The 19,118-nt window shown below is 47.3% G+C and overlaps 1 protein-coding gene across 2 annotated transcripts in view; it reads right to left on the bottom strand.

Annotated features, from left to right (window-relative positions):
* Nucleotides 1–407: 407 nt before the first annotated feature.
* The window catches only part of EFCAB11 (EF-hand calcium binding domain 11), a 108,230-nt gene continuing 89,519 nt past the window's right edge, over nt 408–19,118 (bottom strand). The window contains exon 6 of one of the 2 annotated variants that reach the window (XM_081123793.1): nt 408–611. In XM_081123793.1, coding sequence (XP_080979919.1) covers nt 530–611 — 82 coding nt within the window. In that variant the 3' untranslated portion in view covers nt 408–529. Of the gene's footprint in view, nt 612–4,520; nt 6,268–19,118 lie in introns of those variants that run through there. The other variant, XM_081123791.1, reaches the window with a different exon arrangement.

A 19,118-nucleotide genomic window follows, 5' to 3' on the forward strand; every position in this document is an offset into this window, starting at 1 on the left:
ACTCTGGCTACATTATCTTAGAGAAGTCTTAAGGTTTTGTATTCCAACGCCTTGCTCATTACCTGGAACACAGTGAGCTTGCAGTACAGGTAGGTGCTATTATTTGTTCAACCAAGTTGAAGGCATGAAGGAAACTGGCCCATTGGCGGGAAAAAGTGACTCTTCTCCTGAAGTCAGGAATTGATAAGAATCAGGGAGCTCAGGTGGGTGGCAAGAACCAGCAGAGGAGTGGAGCATCCCGGCCTGCAGAGTGGGGGTTGAGAGAGAAGCAGAGGGGTTGGGGACCTCCCCCGTGGCAGAGCCACAGCAGCAGCCCGGCTCAGTGCTGCCAGGCACATGGATGGAAGGAAACTACCTGTAATGACCACCTCTAGGATTTTGAGACGCAGCAATTATCAGCATCTGAAAACCGTGATAAGAGTTTAATCGCGAGTATGTAGCACTCCATTATTGGTAGAGTGAATGTTGACATTTAAATACATGGCAATCTATTGGTCTCTCTGGAAGTTGCTGAAAGCAATTCACACCGTTAGGTTGATTTCTGCCCATTGTTCATGGCATATTCGAAGTCTTTAAAGCTGACGAGGCCATCTGAGTCTTGATCTACTTCCCTAGAAAATGAAACAAGAAGTTACTTACAGGTTATTTTCATTACACTTATGCATCAGGTGCACATCAGAATATTTCTTTGCATGTTTATGGGAGAGGCACATATGTATCTACTTGAAGGCTAAGGATGATGCCTACTTTTTTCCTTACATTGATAAGCGGGAAGGAAAGAGAAAGGTATTTACTAAAACCCGCTGAAATAACATATTCAACACATTTAAAGGAATGAAGCCAATGCACAGGTTAAGTAAGAAAAGCAAGAAGGACGATTTTTCTAGTCATTTTGCAAATTCTTTTTGTGAGATATCAATAAATACATATGCATTACCCAACAGGAATGGGGGATAAACCAGTAAGGGGTCAGAACACTCTGGGCATGGTAATCACGGGACCAGTGACTGACACCCTGCACCACACCAGTGGCCTTTACATTCCGTCTCCCATTGGTTCTGTGCACTGATGCTAGGATGGGCCCTCCTACGGATAGAAACATTGAGCTTAAAGAGGGTAAGTAGTTTCACAAGATCACACTGCTGGTGAGTGGCAGGCTTGGAAATCAAATCAGGATCATTAAATTCCAGAACCAGGGCTCCATACTCTCTCTATTGCACGGTGCCTCCCTGCGTAAATAGGACGTTCAGGAGAGAAAGGATTGTACTGCGATTTCCACGTGGCTAAGGCCAGCTCCTGAAGTTCTCACTGGCTCCATTCGTGGCCTTGTAGGCTCTGTTAAACCCTCACAAACTCCCCATCAACTTCTCTGACTCCTATAAAGAGAGGTGAAGATGGGAGCCTCTGGCTGGTCGGCTGAGGGTGTGGGTGCCTTAGTGGGGTTGGCCCAGAACCCCTGAGACAGGACCATTGCCACCCCAACAGAGAGCAGAGAAATGGCACCCACGCAGGCAGAATACCACATGTCAGAAGGACATAATTACGGCCTAAGCCACACATTCAGCCATACTAGTAAAAGTATTGTTTATTTGAAAAGAATGTTTGAAAGGATAACTGATGAGTAGCGGTCACAATTCCTCTTTGGGGGGCATTCTAAAACAACGCTTTACATGCCTTATGCAAATTATATCCTGTTGAAACAACAAACGGTTTCAACCATGACACAGAGCTCTTAAAACAAAGACTAGCCCACATAACAGAGCCACTAATCACTGTAATAGTTTTAAAGCAGGCTTTTAAAATATTGAATTCTAAAATCAACTTTCTGAATATTTCATGCCAAAGTCTCTGAAGTCTGTAATGGTTCTGGATGGAGCGATGATAATTTTTCATTCTTTTGAAGCAGAGAAAAATCCCCACTTCTCTGCCCCAGGGCACAACCATGTTGCAGTGTGTTAGTGTAAAATGATTGCCGAGTGTGGAGGCCATTATTCCAGTTACTTCTCTAGGTGAAATATACACGACGATTTCATGCTATACAGGACCAAACGCAGGATGTCAGATCCCTTCTAAGGGATTAGAAATAATCAGAATCACATGTTACTGACTACAGAACAGAAACCATGCCTTTTATTAAATTAGATAACTGGAGATCCTTAATATTGCCTAAGTACCCCCCCCCCCGAGGAATTGGATGAGATAAACGGCCTTTTTTCTTTCCGCTCTGAACTGGTATGGTTGACGTCTGCGTATCAGAGGGTGACTTAAGTGGGTAACAAAGAAAAGTGATGTTTAGAATAAATGGCTTCTGGTGATATTTTTCGGTCTTTTTTCACGTATGGAGACGCGTGTGCTGTAGGAAGGGGGACCCCTCTGCCTGCCTTTCTCAGCAAGCAGCCTTCGCTGGAATTGCCCTCACTGCCTGTCCTCCCTGCCGCCTTTGCCGGGCCCTCATCCTAACAAGGCCGGTGCAGCGCGAGGAGCTGACAGGACGGGCTCTGCACAGGCCTGGGTGGCACGTCATTCGGTGAATGGAGGGACGCCGCGTTTATGTTTAGCAGGAGACACGGTACAACACTCTCTCCCCCAGGTTTCTTCCTCATCGCACCTATGCTTGAGCAGATCTGGTTGCTTCAAGGAGCGTGAAGAGGAAATCGCATCTGAGAGCTATAATTTTAAAAGCTGAGATAGACCGCTGTTCACGGCAGATGGAATTATTCCGAAGAGGGCAGGCTTCACGGAGCCCACACGCCCGGCGCCCTGCGAACCAGGAGCGGGTGCGGCTGGCGGGCAGGGTGAGGGGCGATCCAGGAGCAGGTGCGGCTGGCGGGCAGGGTGAGGGCGAGCCAGGAGCAGGTGCGGCTGGCGGGCAGGGTGAGGGGCGATCCAGGAGCAGGTGCGGCTGGCGGGCAGGGTGAGGGGCGATCCAGGAGCAGGTGCGGCTGGCGGGCAGGGTGAGGGCGAGCCAGGAGCAGGTGCGGCTGGCGGGCAGGGTGAGGGCGAGCCAGGAGCAGGTGCGGCTGGCGGGCAGGGTGAGGGGCGATCCAGGAGCAGGTGCGGCTGGCGGGCAGGGTGAGGGCGAGCCAGGAGCAGGTGCGGCTGGCGGGCAGGGTGAGGGCGAGCCAGGAGCAGGTGCGGCTGGCGGGCAGGGTGAGGGCGAGCCAGGAGCAGGTGCGGCTGGAGGGCAGGGTGAGGGCGAGCCAGGAGCAGGTGCGGCTGGAGGGCAGGGTGAGGGCGAGCCAGGAGCAGGTGCGGCTGGAGGGCAGGGTGAGGGCGAGCCAGGAGCAGGTGCGGCTGGAGGGCAGGGTGAGGGCGAGCCAGGAGCAGGTGCGGCTGGTGGGCAGGGTGAGGGCGAGCCAGGAGCAGGTGCGGCTGGTGGGCAGGGTGAGGGCGAGCCAGGAGCAGGTGCGGCTGGAGGGCAGGGTGAGGGGCGATCCAGGAGCAGGTGCGGCTGGCGGGCAGGGTGAGGGCGAGCCAGGAGCAGGTGCGGCTGGAGGGCAGGGTGAGGGCGAGCCAGGAGCAGGTGCAGTTGGCGGGCAGGGTGAGGGCGAGCCAGGAGCAGGTACAGTGGCGGGAAGAGTTAGGGGCGAGCCGAGGAGATGAAAACATCGCGATGTAAAGAAGTTGTACTATTTCTGTTCGCAGCATTCGGCCCTAAAGGGAGTTTACTCCGGTTATGAAATGAGAGTATGCTGTCCGGTGTCACCAACATGCGTTCAGCATGAAACCAGTCCGACGCCCGTCACCCGGATTAGAAATAAACCCTAGGGTGGCGAGAACCTTCTCTTGTTCGCTGCTGTGCCCCGCTTGGCGCAGAGCAGGCAACGGGCCTTTGCAGAGTGGCTGGGCTGTGGAAGGAACGAGCACAGCAGACTGGGGGGGAAACGGCGGGCCCCACGGCGGAGTATGTGCCGCCCTCCGGGAGGGACGGGGGATGAGAGCGGGGACGTCGCCACTGCTGCTATGGAGCCCAGTACCGAGCCAGAGAAATCACACACTGGAGATGCCCCTGGGACCCGTCGCCCAGGGCCCACAGCACTGTCGGTTCCGGCCTCCATGCCCGCCGCGTTTTACAACAGGGACGCGGTATGAGACCGAGTGAGGGGTGAGCTCTGGGACGAGGCTGCGGCGGGGCGCTGGGCGGGGGCCTTTGCGTGGCAGGCTGGACAGGGCAGGGGCACGGGGCGGGAGCTGGACGCCAAGGCAGGGCCCGGGCGGGCTGCCTGCGGGGGAGCCCGGGCGCTTCAATCGGCCCGGGGCTGCTCTCGCGCCAGCGCGTGGACAGAGACACGGTGGCCCTTACACAGCACAGTGTTGGGGCGCTGACCCCCACGCAGTCAAAACTAGCCTGACTCCCCCAAAACTTAACTACTAATAGCCTCCAACTGACAGGAAGCTCTACCGATACCACAGACAGTCCATTAACACAGATTTTGCATGTTACATGTATTATATATGGTATTCTTAGAATAAAGTAAGCGAGAGAAGAGAAAATGCTATTAAGAAAATCACAAGAAAGAGAAATTACATTTACAGTATTTATTGAAAATAATCCGTGTAAGTGGACTCCTCCAGTTCAAACCGGTGTCGTTCGGTTCGTATCCACCGTAGACATATAAACAAGCTTATGTTTCAAAGCTGGTTTTTCAGAGGAGTTAACAAAGCTTATACAGATGTGCAGGAGAATATAAATTGTTACTGATAATAACTGCTTTTAGGAATGTAGGTCCAGTTACCTGAAAGACTTTCTGGTTTGCTTGCTGTTGAAAAGCAAAAGACCCAGAATTGGTTTTGGGAGTAGGGACGCCAGAGAGCTGAATGCTCTGCGTAGGTCAGTATGACAACCGAGGACCGCTGGCAGAGGGGGTGGCAAGGAGGACAAGGGAGGGTGCAGGGAGAGGCGGCTGAGAGATGCAGGGGGAGGCTGGGATCCCAAACAAGTAGAACTCGCCCAGGAAAAATTCCCCAGTGGCGCAGTGATCAGAAGTCCTTGCGGTAACTGCCACGCTTGCTGTGTGCTTCAAGGTTGTTTGTATTACTTGGTATAACCTCTCTCTTTCTTCGCCAAGGGGTGCAAAGGGCACATACTCTAAGGGAGGGGGCGTGTTTGGGGTGTCTGTGTTGAGTTAGGTGATGAGTTTGGTCTGAGCAGGTGCAAGAGCAGCAAGTGGGGAATGGTTAAGACGATCTATCAACCGAATGAATTCAGAGAGATAAAAACTCAGATCCATAAGCCATCCAGAGCTTTGCAAAAAATCTTGGGGGGTGCTTTAAAATCCTACAGGCTGTGGAATAGGGGTTCCTGGCAATACTATCTAGACTTGGAGGTGTAGAAAGACCTCAGATGACACTGGGTCTCATGGAGAATTTCAGGCAGGGCTAGACTCAGCCTATTCTGCTGAGTTCCGACAGTTTTCATGCCTGCTAAAATGCATTTTCTGACTCATCATGTAAGTGGTTATAATTACTTTCATCGGCATGAGCCTTAGCATTTGCCTCTTTTACATCCTGATTTGTTAGGCAAGATTCTGTTCTGTCCCTTTTTATGATGCTGTGTGAACTTCAACAGCCCAGATTAGATGGGCTCCTGTGACCTAGAGGCTCGGGGCCCACCCTGAAGGAGACAGTTTCACACCGCAAATCTTTCATTAAGCCATAATGTTGCTCTAATACACTCTGAAGAGAAACATAAGTTGTTGCTTTTTTAATTTAAAAAATATGTAAATAGCCGAGCTGGCATGGCTCAGTGGTTGAGCACCGACCTAGGATCCAAGAGATCTCGGTTCGATTCCCGGTCAGGGCACATGCCTGGGTTGCGGGCTCCATGCCCAGTCAGGGTCGTGCAGAAGGCAGCCGATCAATGACTCTCTCATCATTGGTGTTTCTGCCTCTGTCCCTCTCCCTTCCTCTCTCTGAAATCAATAGAGATATATTTTTAAAAATAAAAAAATTAAAATATGTAAATAGTGAATGTTGCCCAAAACGTGTTTTTTGGTACAAAAATATTTCACAGACAATAGTGTGGTGAAGGCCTGGGGGGGGGGGGATGTAGGGGGGAGAGGCCAGTGGGGGGGGGGATTCTGTAATACTTTCAACAATAAAGATAAATTTTAAAAAATATTTACATCGTAACAATCTCTTGTAATGTTCTGAAAGTAGTTATTCCTTGGAAAATACTTTTTGCTGTAAAATAAGGTGAGAGAGTACCCCATGGCCAACTCTCCAGAGCCAGGTTTCACACTGGAATAGTCGCTTTTGCTCAAGTTACTTAAAAAGAAAAGAAAAGAAAAGAGAGGAAATGGTTGGATTTCATTACAGTGAAACAATGAAATATTCTCTATACAAATGATATAAAGACTATAAAAGTGACATTTTTCAGTGGAAACAGAACACAAACTAGTACATATAATTGTAGCCTTATAACATCTATATTTATTTGGGTAAAAGTTGAAGGTTACACTCTCAACAGAAACTTTGTCTTATGAGTAATGTCTTAAAATATTCTTTAACACTGATATCTTTTTCAACTAAAGGAATACTTTTTTTCTTTTTATTCTGAATTTTCTAAACAAGTGACCTTATTTCTCAAGTATGAATCCTCAATAGCCAGAGCAGGGTTTTGCAACCTCAGCTGTTTGGGGCTAGATAACTCCTCCTTGAGGGGCTGTCCTGTACACTGGAGGACGTGCAGCTGTGTCCCTGGTTTCTACCCACTAGGTGCTGGTAGTACCCTCCCCCCTCTCCAGTTGTGACAGCCAGAATTGCCTCTAAACATTGCCAAGTGTCCCCTGGGGGACAAAAATCATCCCTGGTTGAAAACCACTGAGCTAGGCCCTGGCCGGGTAGCTCAGTTGGTCACAGCATCACCCCAATACCCCAAGGTTGTAGGTTTGATCCCCAATCAGGGCACATACAAGAATCAGCCAATGATGCATAAATAAGAGGAACAACAATTCGATGTTTCTCTCTCTCTAAGTCAAGAAAGGAAAAAAAAAGAAAAAAATAGGAAAGAAAGCCACTGAGCTACAGGAACCAAAGTTGGAGACAATTCTTTGGAACATCCAGCTACATGTGCACTTACTATAATAATTGCTTTAAAGATTGTTTTTTTAACAAATGATTTCAGGGGCAGCTGCGGCTTACGTGTTCCTGGGATGGATTATGCAGATAACTGCCCACCACCACTAAGGTTTTGAATGGAGCCCAGAGAAGACCCCACTGGGAGGCCAGCTCCTGGTGGCAGCAACAGAGCCAATGACGGGCGCATGTATCTATGTTCCCAGCAAAGACACTGACAGACAGCAATTACTGTGAGTCACTGTGACAGTCACACAGGGCTTTGAAAGTTGACGCCGTATTGATTCACCTGAAGCACAAATGAGAAACTTAATGTGGATACAAAGATTTCAGTGAGAAAAGTTTCCTTAGTGGAATTTGCGGGGTGGGGAAAAGGGAGAGAGAAGCTCCTTCTTTTTGATTCTTTGCAGAATAGTTTAAACTCAAGTCAAAACTGCCATTACATTAGGGACAAAGCTGTCATGCTGACTGAACAGGGAGGGTAAAAATCACCCCCTAAGTGGGGAGCCCCTGCTGGGGAAGAGAGGACTCGCCAGCTGAAGACGCGATGATGACGGCTTCTCCAGAGAGCAGCCTCCTCAGGAGGAACCCGCTGGTGCCTCCCACCCCGTCCTTGCCTCTTTGCTGATGAGAGTTCTGCAGGCTCTACTCACTTCAGTTTATTAATTTTACCTTTTTAAAGACATGTGTTAGGCTACTGAGACATGCAGGAAAGACAAAGGAGATGTGGAGATGATTTCCGGTCTTTTCTGGGCCCCTAGGTTCAGAGTGTGTTGGACTCCTTTGGTGCCCCACCTCTCACGGTCTCCAGCCACTGCTGGAGCCCCTCTCTCACCCTGCACCAAGGGCCTCTGGGCCTCTTGCTGTTGGCCTGGGGCTGCTCTAATACCCGGGTGTGGCCCTCACACAGATCAGAAAGATCTGGAAGTATGGAAAAAGAAGGACTTAGTCCCATAGGCAACCCTTGACCAAGGAGGGAACAGGCGCCAATGGATTAACGCTCTGGCCCTCACTCAGGCAGACAACTTGGAGGTTGTTCTAGCAGCTCGTGGCTCTGGTGAGATTGAGATTGAGCTCCAGTGGCTCACAGAACACCAAACCGGGTACCAGGCCCTTGAGTTGGCGCCCCTCACCCTCCCTTCCACTCCTGCTCGCGAGCCCTCACCTAATGCTCTGCTTTCCAGGGGGAACCCAGGCTAAGACACAGCAGAGAGTTCATCTGAGAGATGACATTCTCATGGGGCATTTTAAACTGCCATCAGCCATAGCTTGTCACATGCTCAGATTCTCACTCAGGTGAAAGGGATCTCACTACTTGAAATGATCTATTCTCTGATCTAGAGTGTTCTTCTATTTGGAAAATGATTTTAGGAGCAAATTAAACATTGCCTTTAAGAAGAGCTCTGATGTTTGAAGTTCCAGGCAATTTTAATATCAGAGTTAACTGGAAAAAGATAGCAGCAGTATTCTCTTCTCTGTCTAATATTCATGTCTTATTTAATAATATTTAGTCTGTTAACAATACATAGTGTTATTAGACTTCAAGTGTTCCTTCAGCATGAGGACATTATATTCCTGAATATAAGAGAGTTCTTCTGTCTTTTGGATGCACAGGTACAGCCACAGACTGGCCGTGAGCAGGTGGTGGACTTGGCTATTTAGGATGAGCTATGAAGGACAAAAGGACAACCAGACCAAGAACAAAGACTGACAGAAACCAGGCAAACTTCGGCCTCATTAGGACCTGGCTCAGCCTACTAGATGCAAGACGCAGTGGACATTGTCGGTTCCTTCCCCAGCATCCACCCCCCCACCCCCCTGTGTTCTGCAGCTGCTGTGTGCCTGGTGTGGCTGGATCCCCACCCCAAGCTCCAGAAGTGGGATTTGACTGGCCTAAGCCAATCATCATAATCTCACCCTCCTTGGCTTAAGTACATAGCATCAGTACATAGCTTCCTCCCCTGGCACTACTAATTGGTAAAGAGTTGGGCCAACCATAATGAAGCCAAGGAATTTTGTTTGGAGTTGAGAAAGAAGCTCTTTCATTGGACAGCTGGGATGCAGAAGTGAGGCTTGGTATTACAACAGTCCTTTTCCTACTGTAAGGGTGCAATCTCCCCAATAGCTCTAAGATCCAATGGTGCATTGGTCCAAAAATTTATGTACATTTTTAAGTGTCAATTATCAGCCTGAGAATGGAGTTACACAGTGAGGGGAAGAGTCAGAAGAACAGCAGAGAGCTAGAGCCTAATCGAACCATGCCTGAAGGTGGAGTTGCCTGGGTTGTAAGGCTGCCTGAGATGGGTTTCCTGCTACTTGCAAATATCAGTGTCCTGATATACCAGGTATCCCATCTGAAATCTCTTATTAACCTTGCAGTATTTGGAACTTGGTAGACATACAGCAATACATATAACATTTTTGAAATGATGATTCCATTTTGAAAGGAACTCTAAAATAAGTCCTATTTCTCTTTAGGTGCTATTGCATGATTCTGGATTAAGTCTCTGTAGTTCTGCATTCTAAGGAAGTAATTTTCTTCCTGTATCCAAAAAAAATCTCTGTTCACAGTGCCTTAACTGTGATTATGTGCTAAAAGAGGCTATTGATGGGACCAATATGGTGTTTTCCCTAAAGAGTGACAAGATAGATTCTCTAGTCCAAGAAAAGGGAAAAAAATGGATGTGAAATACAGTCACAGCTGGCAAAAGTGATTAACCATAAATAATGACTCACTTTTTCCTATTTACTCGGTTTTAAAAATGAGGAGTCTTATTGAAAGCTAGAAATATTTTAAAAGGAGGAAGGACTGTAATTTCAGTGCGCCTGACGATTGACTACTTGCGGGCATGTGGATAAATGCAATCAACACGGGGCCCAAAGTCTCATTTCCGGCAAATGGTTTCAGGGCCCTTCTCTATCAAGTGTTTCAGCAGAGCCGCTAATAAATAGTGACGGGATCTCTTTTCTTGGTTTGATTCTCTGGAAGAGAAATTGGGATGTAAGAAAACAGCACAGATCAGACAGCTTTAAAGATAAAGAACAAAAGCCAGAGTGGACATCTTTGAACTCGTCATAAAAAGTCTAGTTCCTGTCCTTTTTGGGTGCCCGGATCTCCCACTCTGCCCCCAGGCCGTATCTGTGTAATAGGAATACCCTGAATGCGGCAGGAAGGCAGTGTGGTCCACCAGGAACGGCTGGCCGGCCGTGAGCTGCTGTCTCAGAGAGGCTGCGACCCTGGGCCAGTGTCTCAGCTGCTGTGAGTCACGGGCTCCTCACTTGTCAAGTGGAAAGACTGGGCCACAATTACTAAGATTCTATGCGGCTCTACATTCTCATGGATCTAAGCTGGATGTTATTATACAAACTAGTGGCTTTGTGCACAGAAAAATTTACAAAGCAATCCAAGTCCTGCTAGCCATTGGTAGCCTTTGAAAAGTACTTAGATCCTTTAATACTGTGGACAGTTGTAAAGAGCCATAAACATATATAAATGTAAATGCAGTGGGGAGAGGGGCTGATCCTACCTTCGACAGTGTGGAATATGAATGGAGATAAAGCCATTTCTATTTCAAATACATAATCACTTCGGCGGAGACGTCTAGTGCCATCTTGAACTTGATTATGAGATAAAAGGAATGGGACAGAGATGGCAATCATTTAATCTCTTAAGAACAGCTCTTCTGAAAAGCTTTTCACTCCACGCTCAGTAGATTTCTGGCAGGTTACGATCTGGCTAGAAAGAAAGCATACTGATGAGGAAAATGATGTTTTCAATAACACGCACTTTTACAGTACGAGCCCTTCCACAAAGGAGGCGATAAGATGAACTCCGGCCACTTGAACAGATGGCGCGCTGGCTCCGCGCACAGATGCGGCCTCTCCCCGAGCAACAAGTTCGCGCCTCGGACGGGAGGTGCGGGAATGAGGGGAGCTTTCCAGGGTAATGCAGGGAAGGCTGCACCCTTCCAGACAAGGCAGTGAGGGCCAGTGCGCCCAGAGGCTTGCGGAGCCGGAGACAGGCTGGGAGAATAAGGCTTAATGAGCCTCATTTTGCTAATGCAACAAATAGAGTTGAAGTCGAAATACGAACTGCAAACACCAAGCCATTTATCAATGCCCCGCTAATGACAGTTAGCCACTGCTTCATGGGAAGCTTGCTATTTTAAAAGCATACTTCCTCGGAGTCAGGAGACACCAATTGTCCAATAATGCTCATTTTCTCTAATAGTATGATATTTTTCAAGCGGAACATATTTTTAATGTGATAGAGGGGTTGTAGGGTTTTTGTTTGCTTATTTCTTCCTTTTTTAAGTAAATTTGATAAATTGATTCTGAAGCTCATCTGAAAAAAAAAGTCAGATGATTCAGATTTTTTTTTAAAAATATATCTTTATTGATTTCAAAGAGGAAGGGAGAGGGGGAGAGAGAGACAGAAACATCAATGATGAGAGAGAATCATTGATCCTCTGCCTCCTGCTCACCCCTTGCTGGGGATCCAGCACGAAACCCAGGCATGTGCCCTGACCAGGAATCGAACCTCGATCTCCCGGATCCTAGGTCAATGCTCAACCTCTGAGCCACGCCCAGCTGGGCCAGATGATTTTTCAAAAAATAGTAATATCAAAACAAAACCAAAATATAATGCCTGGCTAATTAAAACAGTGTGATTATGACCTGGGAATCCATGAATGAGAATAGCACCCGGGACTAGTAAATAAAGGAACTCAGCAAGGGTTAAAGGAGGCATTGCCAGTCGGTGGGGATGAAACAAAACAGGTTGGTGGGAAAAGGAGCTGGGTCATTGGCCAGCCGTTTGGGGATGGTGGCATCTGATCCCACGGCAGAGCCTGCTACAAACTCACTTCCTTCTCTTCCTGAGGCCACAGCTAAGCGTCCCTCACAATTAGACACGACTGGGAGTTGTAGCAAAGGGATGATCATAAAATAAGAACATAGAAAGATTGTCCATTGCTCCATCTAATTAAAAGCGCTCCCATTTAGAAGGAGTGTGCAGGACCCGAGAGTCACCTAGGGGCAGTGCCCTGGCCACACTCTGAAAGATGTTCTCATACTGTGTTAGAGCCTCACCAGTGATCCAAGGATCCAAGGGACTTATCCAGACAGCCTGGTTATTTGAACATTACTTGAAAATTCTATCAGGTTATGTTTTTCATTAAATGAGAATGCAGAAATTTACAAAAATTAAGATTTTTTTTTTACTGTTTATACTTTAGTTTTAAATAAATCATTTAGGAAAATAAGATTTTTACATCCCAGACCATTTCTCATTGATGTGCATCACTGAGCCAAGAGAAAATCTGGCCTCAGTTCAGCATAATTATAATAAATTATTTATGTTTTCATTTACAACATGCTCCCAGCATTTAAAACCTCTGGGTCTGCGGACAATGATAAACAACATACAAAAATGAATATTTCATAATGAAACAACTCCCTCCGATGATCAGAAGCACTCTATTAATAAAGGCCCACCTGTAATCTCAAAGCCACACCAAACGGAATGACCACGAGGGCTTTGAATATGAGAATTTCGGTAGAAAGAAATGAAAGTTCAGAGGCACATGACAAGTGTTTAGAAAACTATGAAATGCACCCAGAATGTCAACACGGGCCCAAGTTAATCAAGCCCTAGGCTATTACCAAGGGATTCCTAGTACAAGTTCAGAGGGGATATGTTAGGACTGGAACCGTAAGTTGTCTAGAAAACAAACTTGCTTTCTATCCTTGAAATAATCATTTTCCTCTGAAAAGCAATGGAAAAAATGTCCTTGAGTGAGGATTAAAAATATATAATAATAATAATAATAATGTTCAAGGTTCATAATGGGGGCAGGGAAAGGGGTGTACCCCCTATATGAGGTCTGACAGACTGCATGACACCCCCTGCCCCATCCTGACAGGTCTCCCCCTCCTGCCCAGCACTGAGCATTCTCCAGGCAGGGCCCCTGTGCTGGAAGCTGGAGCGGCACATGCCTTCGTGGGTGGTTGGGGGATGCGGAGGAGAATCTTCAGAGGTTTCAGCCTGAGAACAAACACGGGCCATGAGGGGTTTCAATAATGTGAAAGTCACTAGGGGACATTCGAGGTGTTGGGGGGCTCCTAGTCTTGGGGAGAAACTGTGCTCTCCCATAAATGGCCACACTAATACCAATCTCAAGGATTCAAATTGCTTCCCCATCCAGTGTGACATTTCCGGCCGATTATCTAGTCCCTGGTGCCTCCAGGCAGGGCCACATCATTGATTACCGAGCATCTCAGCCACTGAAAAAGACCTGGATCATCATTAAAGGCATTTAGTGTTGATCTGTGCTGGCTAAGTGAGTTAAAAGGTTCGTGCCCTTCTAGTAACAACTCCAAGAGGCTATTTCAGGATATTTATTAAACAAGTTAAGTATTTACATTATGCCCAAGCACAGAGGCACAGCCACTGAATGCATACGGAGGTGAGACCTGAGAATTTATGTCGGGAGAGCACTGCTTTTTCAGTTTCCTAGGGTGGGTGCTGAGGACTCACGAATGCTCGGGAACGAGTCTGAGGTGGGCAGGTGTCGACTGTGTCCTGACGAGCACCTCCACGAGTCTTTACTGCAGCCGAACTAAGGTGACCAGGTAAAGTTCCTCCTGACCCCAGAGGTTTTCCTTCCAGAGCATACGGTCTGCGTCTTGGAAAGCAGTGATTAAGGATTGGAGAGAAGATTTAGGAAACCTACAAAGCCTAAAAACTAAGGAAATTGGGTTATTACTCCTACAACTTTCCCCACAATTAAAAATTTAATGCAACAATAATAATAATAATGGATCCAATCCCAAAAGTGTTTTCTTTAGCCTATGGTACCTAGTGTGGTAAAGAAACCCATGTTTTCTCAAACACAGCAGCAGTCGAACAGTGGGCCGCGGTGCCATGGTTATCCTCAGCTTCCTCCCCACTCGGCTGAAAACCTGCCGTGGGCAGAGACCACCCTGTTTTTCTTAGCACTCGACACAGTGCCTGTCCCACTCTGCCATCCACCCAGCGTGGGCTGAACATATGCACGTGTGAACAGGAAGGGTGGACACGGGAGAAGAGAAACATCGCTCCCCACCCCATAATCTTAAACCAACTGCTAAGGTCATTTTGGTACCTTTCCTTCTTAACACAGAAACATTTTCTATCCTGTTATTCTAAACATAATCTAAACATTTCCCCCACTGTTAGCGTCTTTACCATATTCATTTTTTATCCTCAGTTTAGGATATGTATTTTATTGATTTTTAGAGAGAGAGGAAGGGGAGGGAGGGAGAGAAGAGGGAAACGTTGTGACAAACACCATCCCGCCGCGTCCCACGTGCGCCCCAGCCAGGGATCTAGCCCGCAGCCGGGTGAGAGCCCAGCCGGGAGGCGGACCCGCACCCTTCTGGGGGCGCTCGGACCAACCGAGCCCCGGCCAGGCCGTCACTTGGTTCTTTGACGGAACTGTGTAACTTTGTCAAATGGATTTATAATCATTTCCTTATCTGTTGGACTTTTAAAATACCCCAGTCCACTTGCTTTTAAGAATGTGTCAGTGAACACCTTCATGAGCGCTTTCTCTCCTTAGAAATCGGCCCGAGTTCGTCTCCCGTGGGACAAACAGGAGCCCACGGCGGGCCGGCAGGGGCCGGGGTCCTGAAGGTGGGGGGGCAGCAGGAAAGACACGGCCCCCCTGCAGCTTCAGGCAGCGCCAGAGAGCGAAGGCCCTCTCTCCGCACAGGGCAAAAGGATGGGGCGCGCACCCCGGGAGAGGCGCAGCGATGGGGCGGGACAGGTGCTGGGGGTGCGGGGGGCGCGGGGGCCACTCCCCAGGCAGAGGGAACAGCCTGTGCGAGGGGCTGCGGCCTGAGAGCGAGCTGCGCCCGGGCCCCGACGGCACCAGGGCTCAGCGCGGCGCCTTCAGGGTGCTGCTGGGACCCAGGGGCGCGGGAGGGCTCATCTGTTTGGCGACTCCCCTAACGGGTGGCCTGAGATTTAAATGACTTTACCTTTCATATGAAAAGACAACACAGTTAAGGTTGGTTCCAGTTCTGACTCTCTGAGAATATACACTTGGAAAGGAACAGATTTGCTTTTCACTTAGATTCCTGTCGGTACTTGGCAATCATTCGGGAAAAAGTGAAATTAAAAATAGAAACAAACTCATAGAGAACAAACTGATGGCTGCCAGAGGGAGGGAGGGGAGCGGGAGGGGATTAACAAGTACAAACTCCCAGTTATAAAATAAGTGCACAGAACGTCAAGTACAGCGTGGGGAATACAGTCAATAATAGCGTAATAACTATGGACAGTGACGGATGGTTACTAGACTTATTGTGGCGAACACTCCGTAACGTACATAAATGTTGAATCACTATATTGCACACCTGAAGCTAACACATTGTATGTCCACTATAATTAAAAATAAATTTAAAAAAGAATATTAAAAAAAAAAAGTGGATCTAAACTAAAGGGGGATGGGGGAGACTCCATTAAAAAATAGTACCCTAAATGTAAAATAATGTGGGAATACCTTAATAAGAAATGTGTTGAATCTATGCAAGAAAACTACAGAACTCCACTGGGACACAGCAGACGTTTGGAAAGTGGAGGAACGTGCCATTCGTGGGTTCCTGGCTGGGAAGACTGAATGGTGTCAAGATGCCAAATTCTCCCCAGTTAATTTATAGGTTGAATGCAGTTTTCATCAAAACCCCAAAGGGAGGTTTTCAGAACTCCCCCAAAATGACTCCACCATTCGTGTGGAAAACAAGCTAGCAAGAATCACCGAGAATAATTTGAAACCAAGAAACATCAGGTTTTAGAACATGAAGCAGAACTAGGGCGGGCGGGGGTGGGGTGAGGGGTCCTGGATGTAAGAGCAGGAAGACCAAGGGGACGGCAACGCCAGCCTGGGGAGGTCGCCCCGGATGGGACAGAGCTCAGTGCCAAACACGATAATGAATTACTTACTATTCATTGTTGTTCAAGGGATTATTTAACAAATGATAATGGAAAAACTAGCTAGCTTTTTGGAACAGAAATGTTCGGATGATCACCCCTCACTATATACCAAAATAAATTCCAAAGATATTAAAGGGCTAGACAGTCTTAAAAGTCAAGCCACAGATTCAATCCAACCAAGAAAATGGAAGTGAATATTAACTTGGTTTCTAGATGAGGGAAAGTTTCTTAGTATAAAAGCAATGGAAGAAATTGTGAAGGAAATGATCACAGACTTGAGTACATGAAAACTTAAAAATTTTGCACATCAAAAATCATACAAAGAAAAAAACAATAAACTGGAAAAATAACTATACTGAAAATCGAAGCAGGTAAATATTTTCACTATAGAAGAGAAGGTGGGCAAATGGCATGAATAGATAATTCACAGAAGAGGGAATCAAAAGAGCTAATAAACCTGTGAGAATGTTCAGTATCACTGGCAATCAATGAAATGAAACAAAAAAAAAAAGAGGCACTATTTTCACCTGTTAGACTAGCAAAGATTAGAAAAATAAGTTAACATTCAATCACTGGCAAGAACACGGGGAGGGGGAGATGTTGCGAGAGGGGTAGAATTTGTTAATTAGGTGATTTAATAAGAAGAATAGGGAGTCGTAAAAATGATAAAATAAATTCACAGCCTCTCACACAGTGTTCCCACATGTACGAACCTCTCCCAAGGAAGTAACTTCAAAGTGCAGACAAATATGCTGATTGTAGGGTTATTTATAGAGTGAAAATAGCAAAATAATGGAAAAGCATGGGCTATAAAACTCTCATTTATTTTAATAGCAAAAACATGGAGAGAAACAGGAAAAAATGAATACCAAAATATTAACAATGATTCTCTTTGGTTTAATAGGAACATGGTTGATTTTTATTTCCTTTTTCTTACCTTTCTCTATTTCCAAAATTATTCTACAAGGAGCATTTGCCACTTTTGTAACCAAATACCCCCCCATACACATGTACACCCACGTGGGCGCACAAAGTGCCCAAGCCCCCCCCCGCCCCCAGGACCACCCCTCCCCAATTCTGCCAGCTTCCCTGGCCTGCAGTTGATAGCCAAGGGGAAATTCATGCTTGATAAAATCATCTTGAGTGCTATGGCCAACAAAGGAAAAACATTTAGCACTTCGGGGGCTTACATAACATGTGTTTATAAGAAAGGAATGAAAAGAGGGATGGTACAGCCAGGAATTCGAGAAACGAGTGTGCCCCAATCTGCAGAGAGGAGCGGGCTCCGGGTGCCCTGTCTGGATGCACATTCCCCAGAGGCCCCTTTCTTTCCGTGACTACATGGTCCGACTATTCGGCTCCCTTGACACTCTCTCGTAAGAAATATACCCCTGTATGGAAGTTGTCCTGAAAACACCTCCCTGGGGGGAGAGAAAACAAAACAAAACCCTTTTCTTAGCCCTGGCTGGTTTTCTCAGTGGTTAGCGCATCAGCACTCAGGCTGAAGGGTCCAGGGTTCAATTCCAGCAAAATGCTCAATCCCGGGCCCCGAATGGGGCCTTGTGCAGGAGGCAACCAATGGATGTGTGGCTCTCCCATCGATGTGCCTCCCCTTCTACTCTGAAGAGCAATGGAGAAAATGTCCTCGAGTGAGGATTTAAAAAACAACATTAAAACAAAACAAAGAAACACCTTTTTCTTGGTTTGAACCAAACCGCAGGGACAGCACAGCCCTGAACGTCGTGCTTGGCGTCAGACGCGCTGGAGCAGCGTACTGAGCAAACTCCCCGGGACAGGGACTTTTCATGTCGTTTCTTCCGTTGCTTCTCTGCATCCCAACCCCAAACCACCCCCTGCGCAGCCAAGTGACCTGCTGCGCTGAGGGCCTCGGACCTGCCACCTGCCAGTGCCACGCGCTCTGGTGCACGGGAGAAAGGCCACTTCTAACCTGCCCACCACGCTTCCAAGTCCTGACCCTCTCTCCAGAATCACAGCACTAGTCACTTTTTCCTGTAAGGGACTTTAGAAATCACCCCGCCTGCTCTTTTCACTTTACAGATGAGGAAACTGAGGCTCAGGAGCACGAAGCAACTTTCCTAAAGTTACAGATCCAGTTGGCAACAAAACCGGAATAGAAAACCAGGTCTCTTGATTCATAGCACAGTCCTATGCCCAGCTAACAATTCTGGGCTTTCTGAGATCATGGGGACCTTGGTTAAAAATCCACATTGGGCCCTGGCCGGTGTGGCCCAGTGATTAGAGTGTCAGCCCTCGTGCTGAGGGGTCCAGGGTTCGATTCCCAGTCAAGGGCACACACCTGGATTGCACGTTCGATCCCCAGTCCGGTTGGGGTGCATGCGGGAGGCAACCAATGGCTGTGTCTCTCTCACACTGATGTTTCTTTCTCTCTCCTCCCCTCTCTCTGCCCCCCTCCCTCCCTTCCACTCTCTCTCTAAAAATCAATGGAAAAAATGTCCATTGGGTGAAGATTAACCAAAAATAAAATAAAATAAAATCCATGTTGATCTCATATTACACAGAAAGAAGAGCCAAGTTGCAGAATACCTCCAGCTCGCACTATGCACACACTACCTGAAGTACCAGGAACAAGGCTTCAGGACTCCTGGCTTCCAACTCCTCGAGCATTCTCAGTTTGTGTGTGGACACGAGATAAACTCTAGGACCAGGATCACTTTGTTGTACAGTCAATGGAAAGCTTTCCACAGCCTCGCAGAATTACGGGTTGAATAAGGCCAGGACCTGGAATTCACTAATCATGACATCACCCCAAGTGTCCTCCCCAAAGCTCCACAGACTAGCCGAGGGACCTGTCCCAAAATCCAGGGGTGGGAAGAAAAAGCACAAAACCATTTCAAAATATTAGTACTTCCAAGTTATGCAGTAAGTGTACACTTGGAAATGTTCCACTAAAGTTCTTAATTGTGCTTTTCCCCTGCAGATGCTGGGTCGTGCTGAAGAAAACAACCCTTAGCAAAACTTGACTTCAACAGAAGCCCTGGTATCAGAATGAGAGGGATTTCTTTATAAAATCCTTTTTAATACG

The sequence above is a fragment of the Miniopterus schreibersii genome (assembly GCF_964146895.1).
Source record: "Miniopterus schreibersii genome assembly, chromosome: 1".
Taxonomy (NCBI): Eukaryota; Metazoa; Chordata; class Mammalia; order Chiroptera; family Miniopteridae; genus Miniopterus; species Miniopterus schreibersii.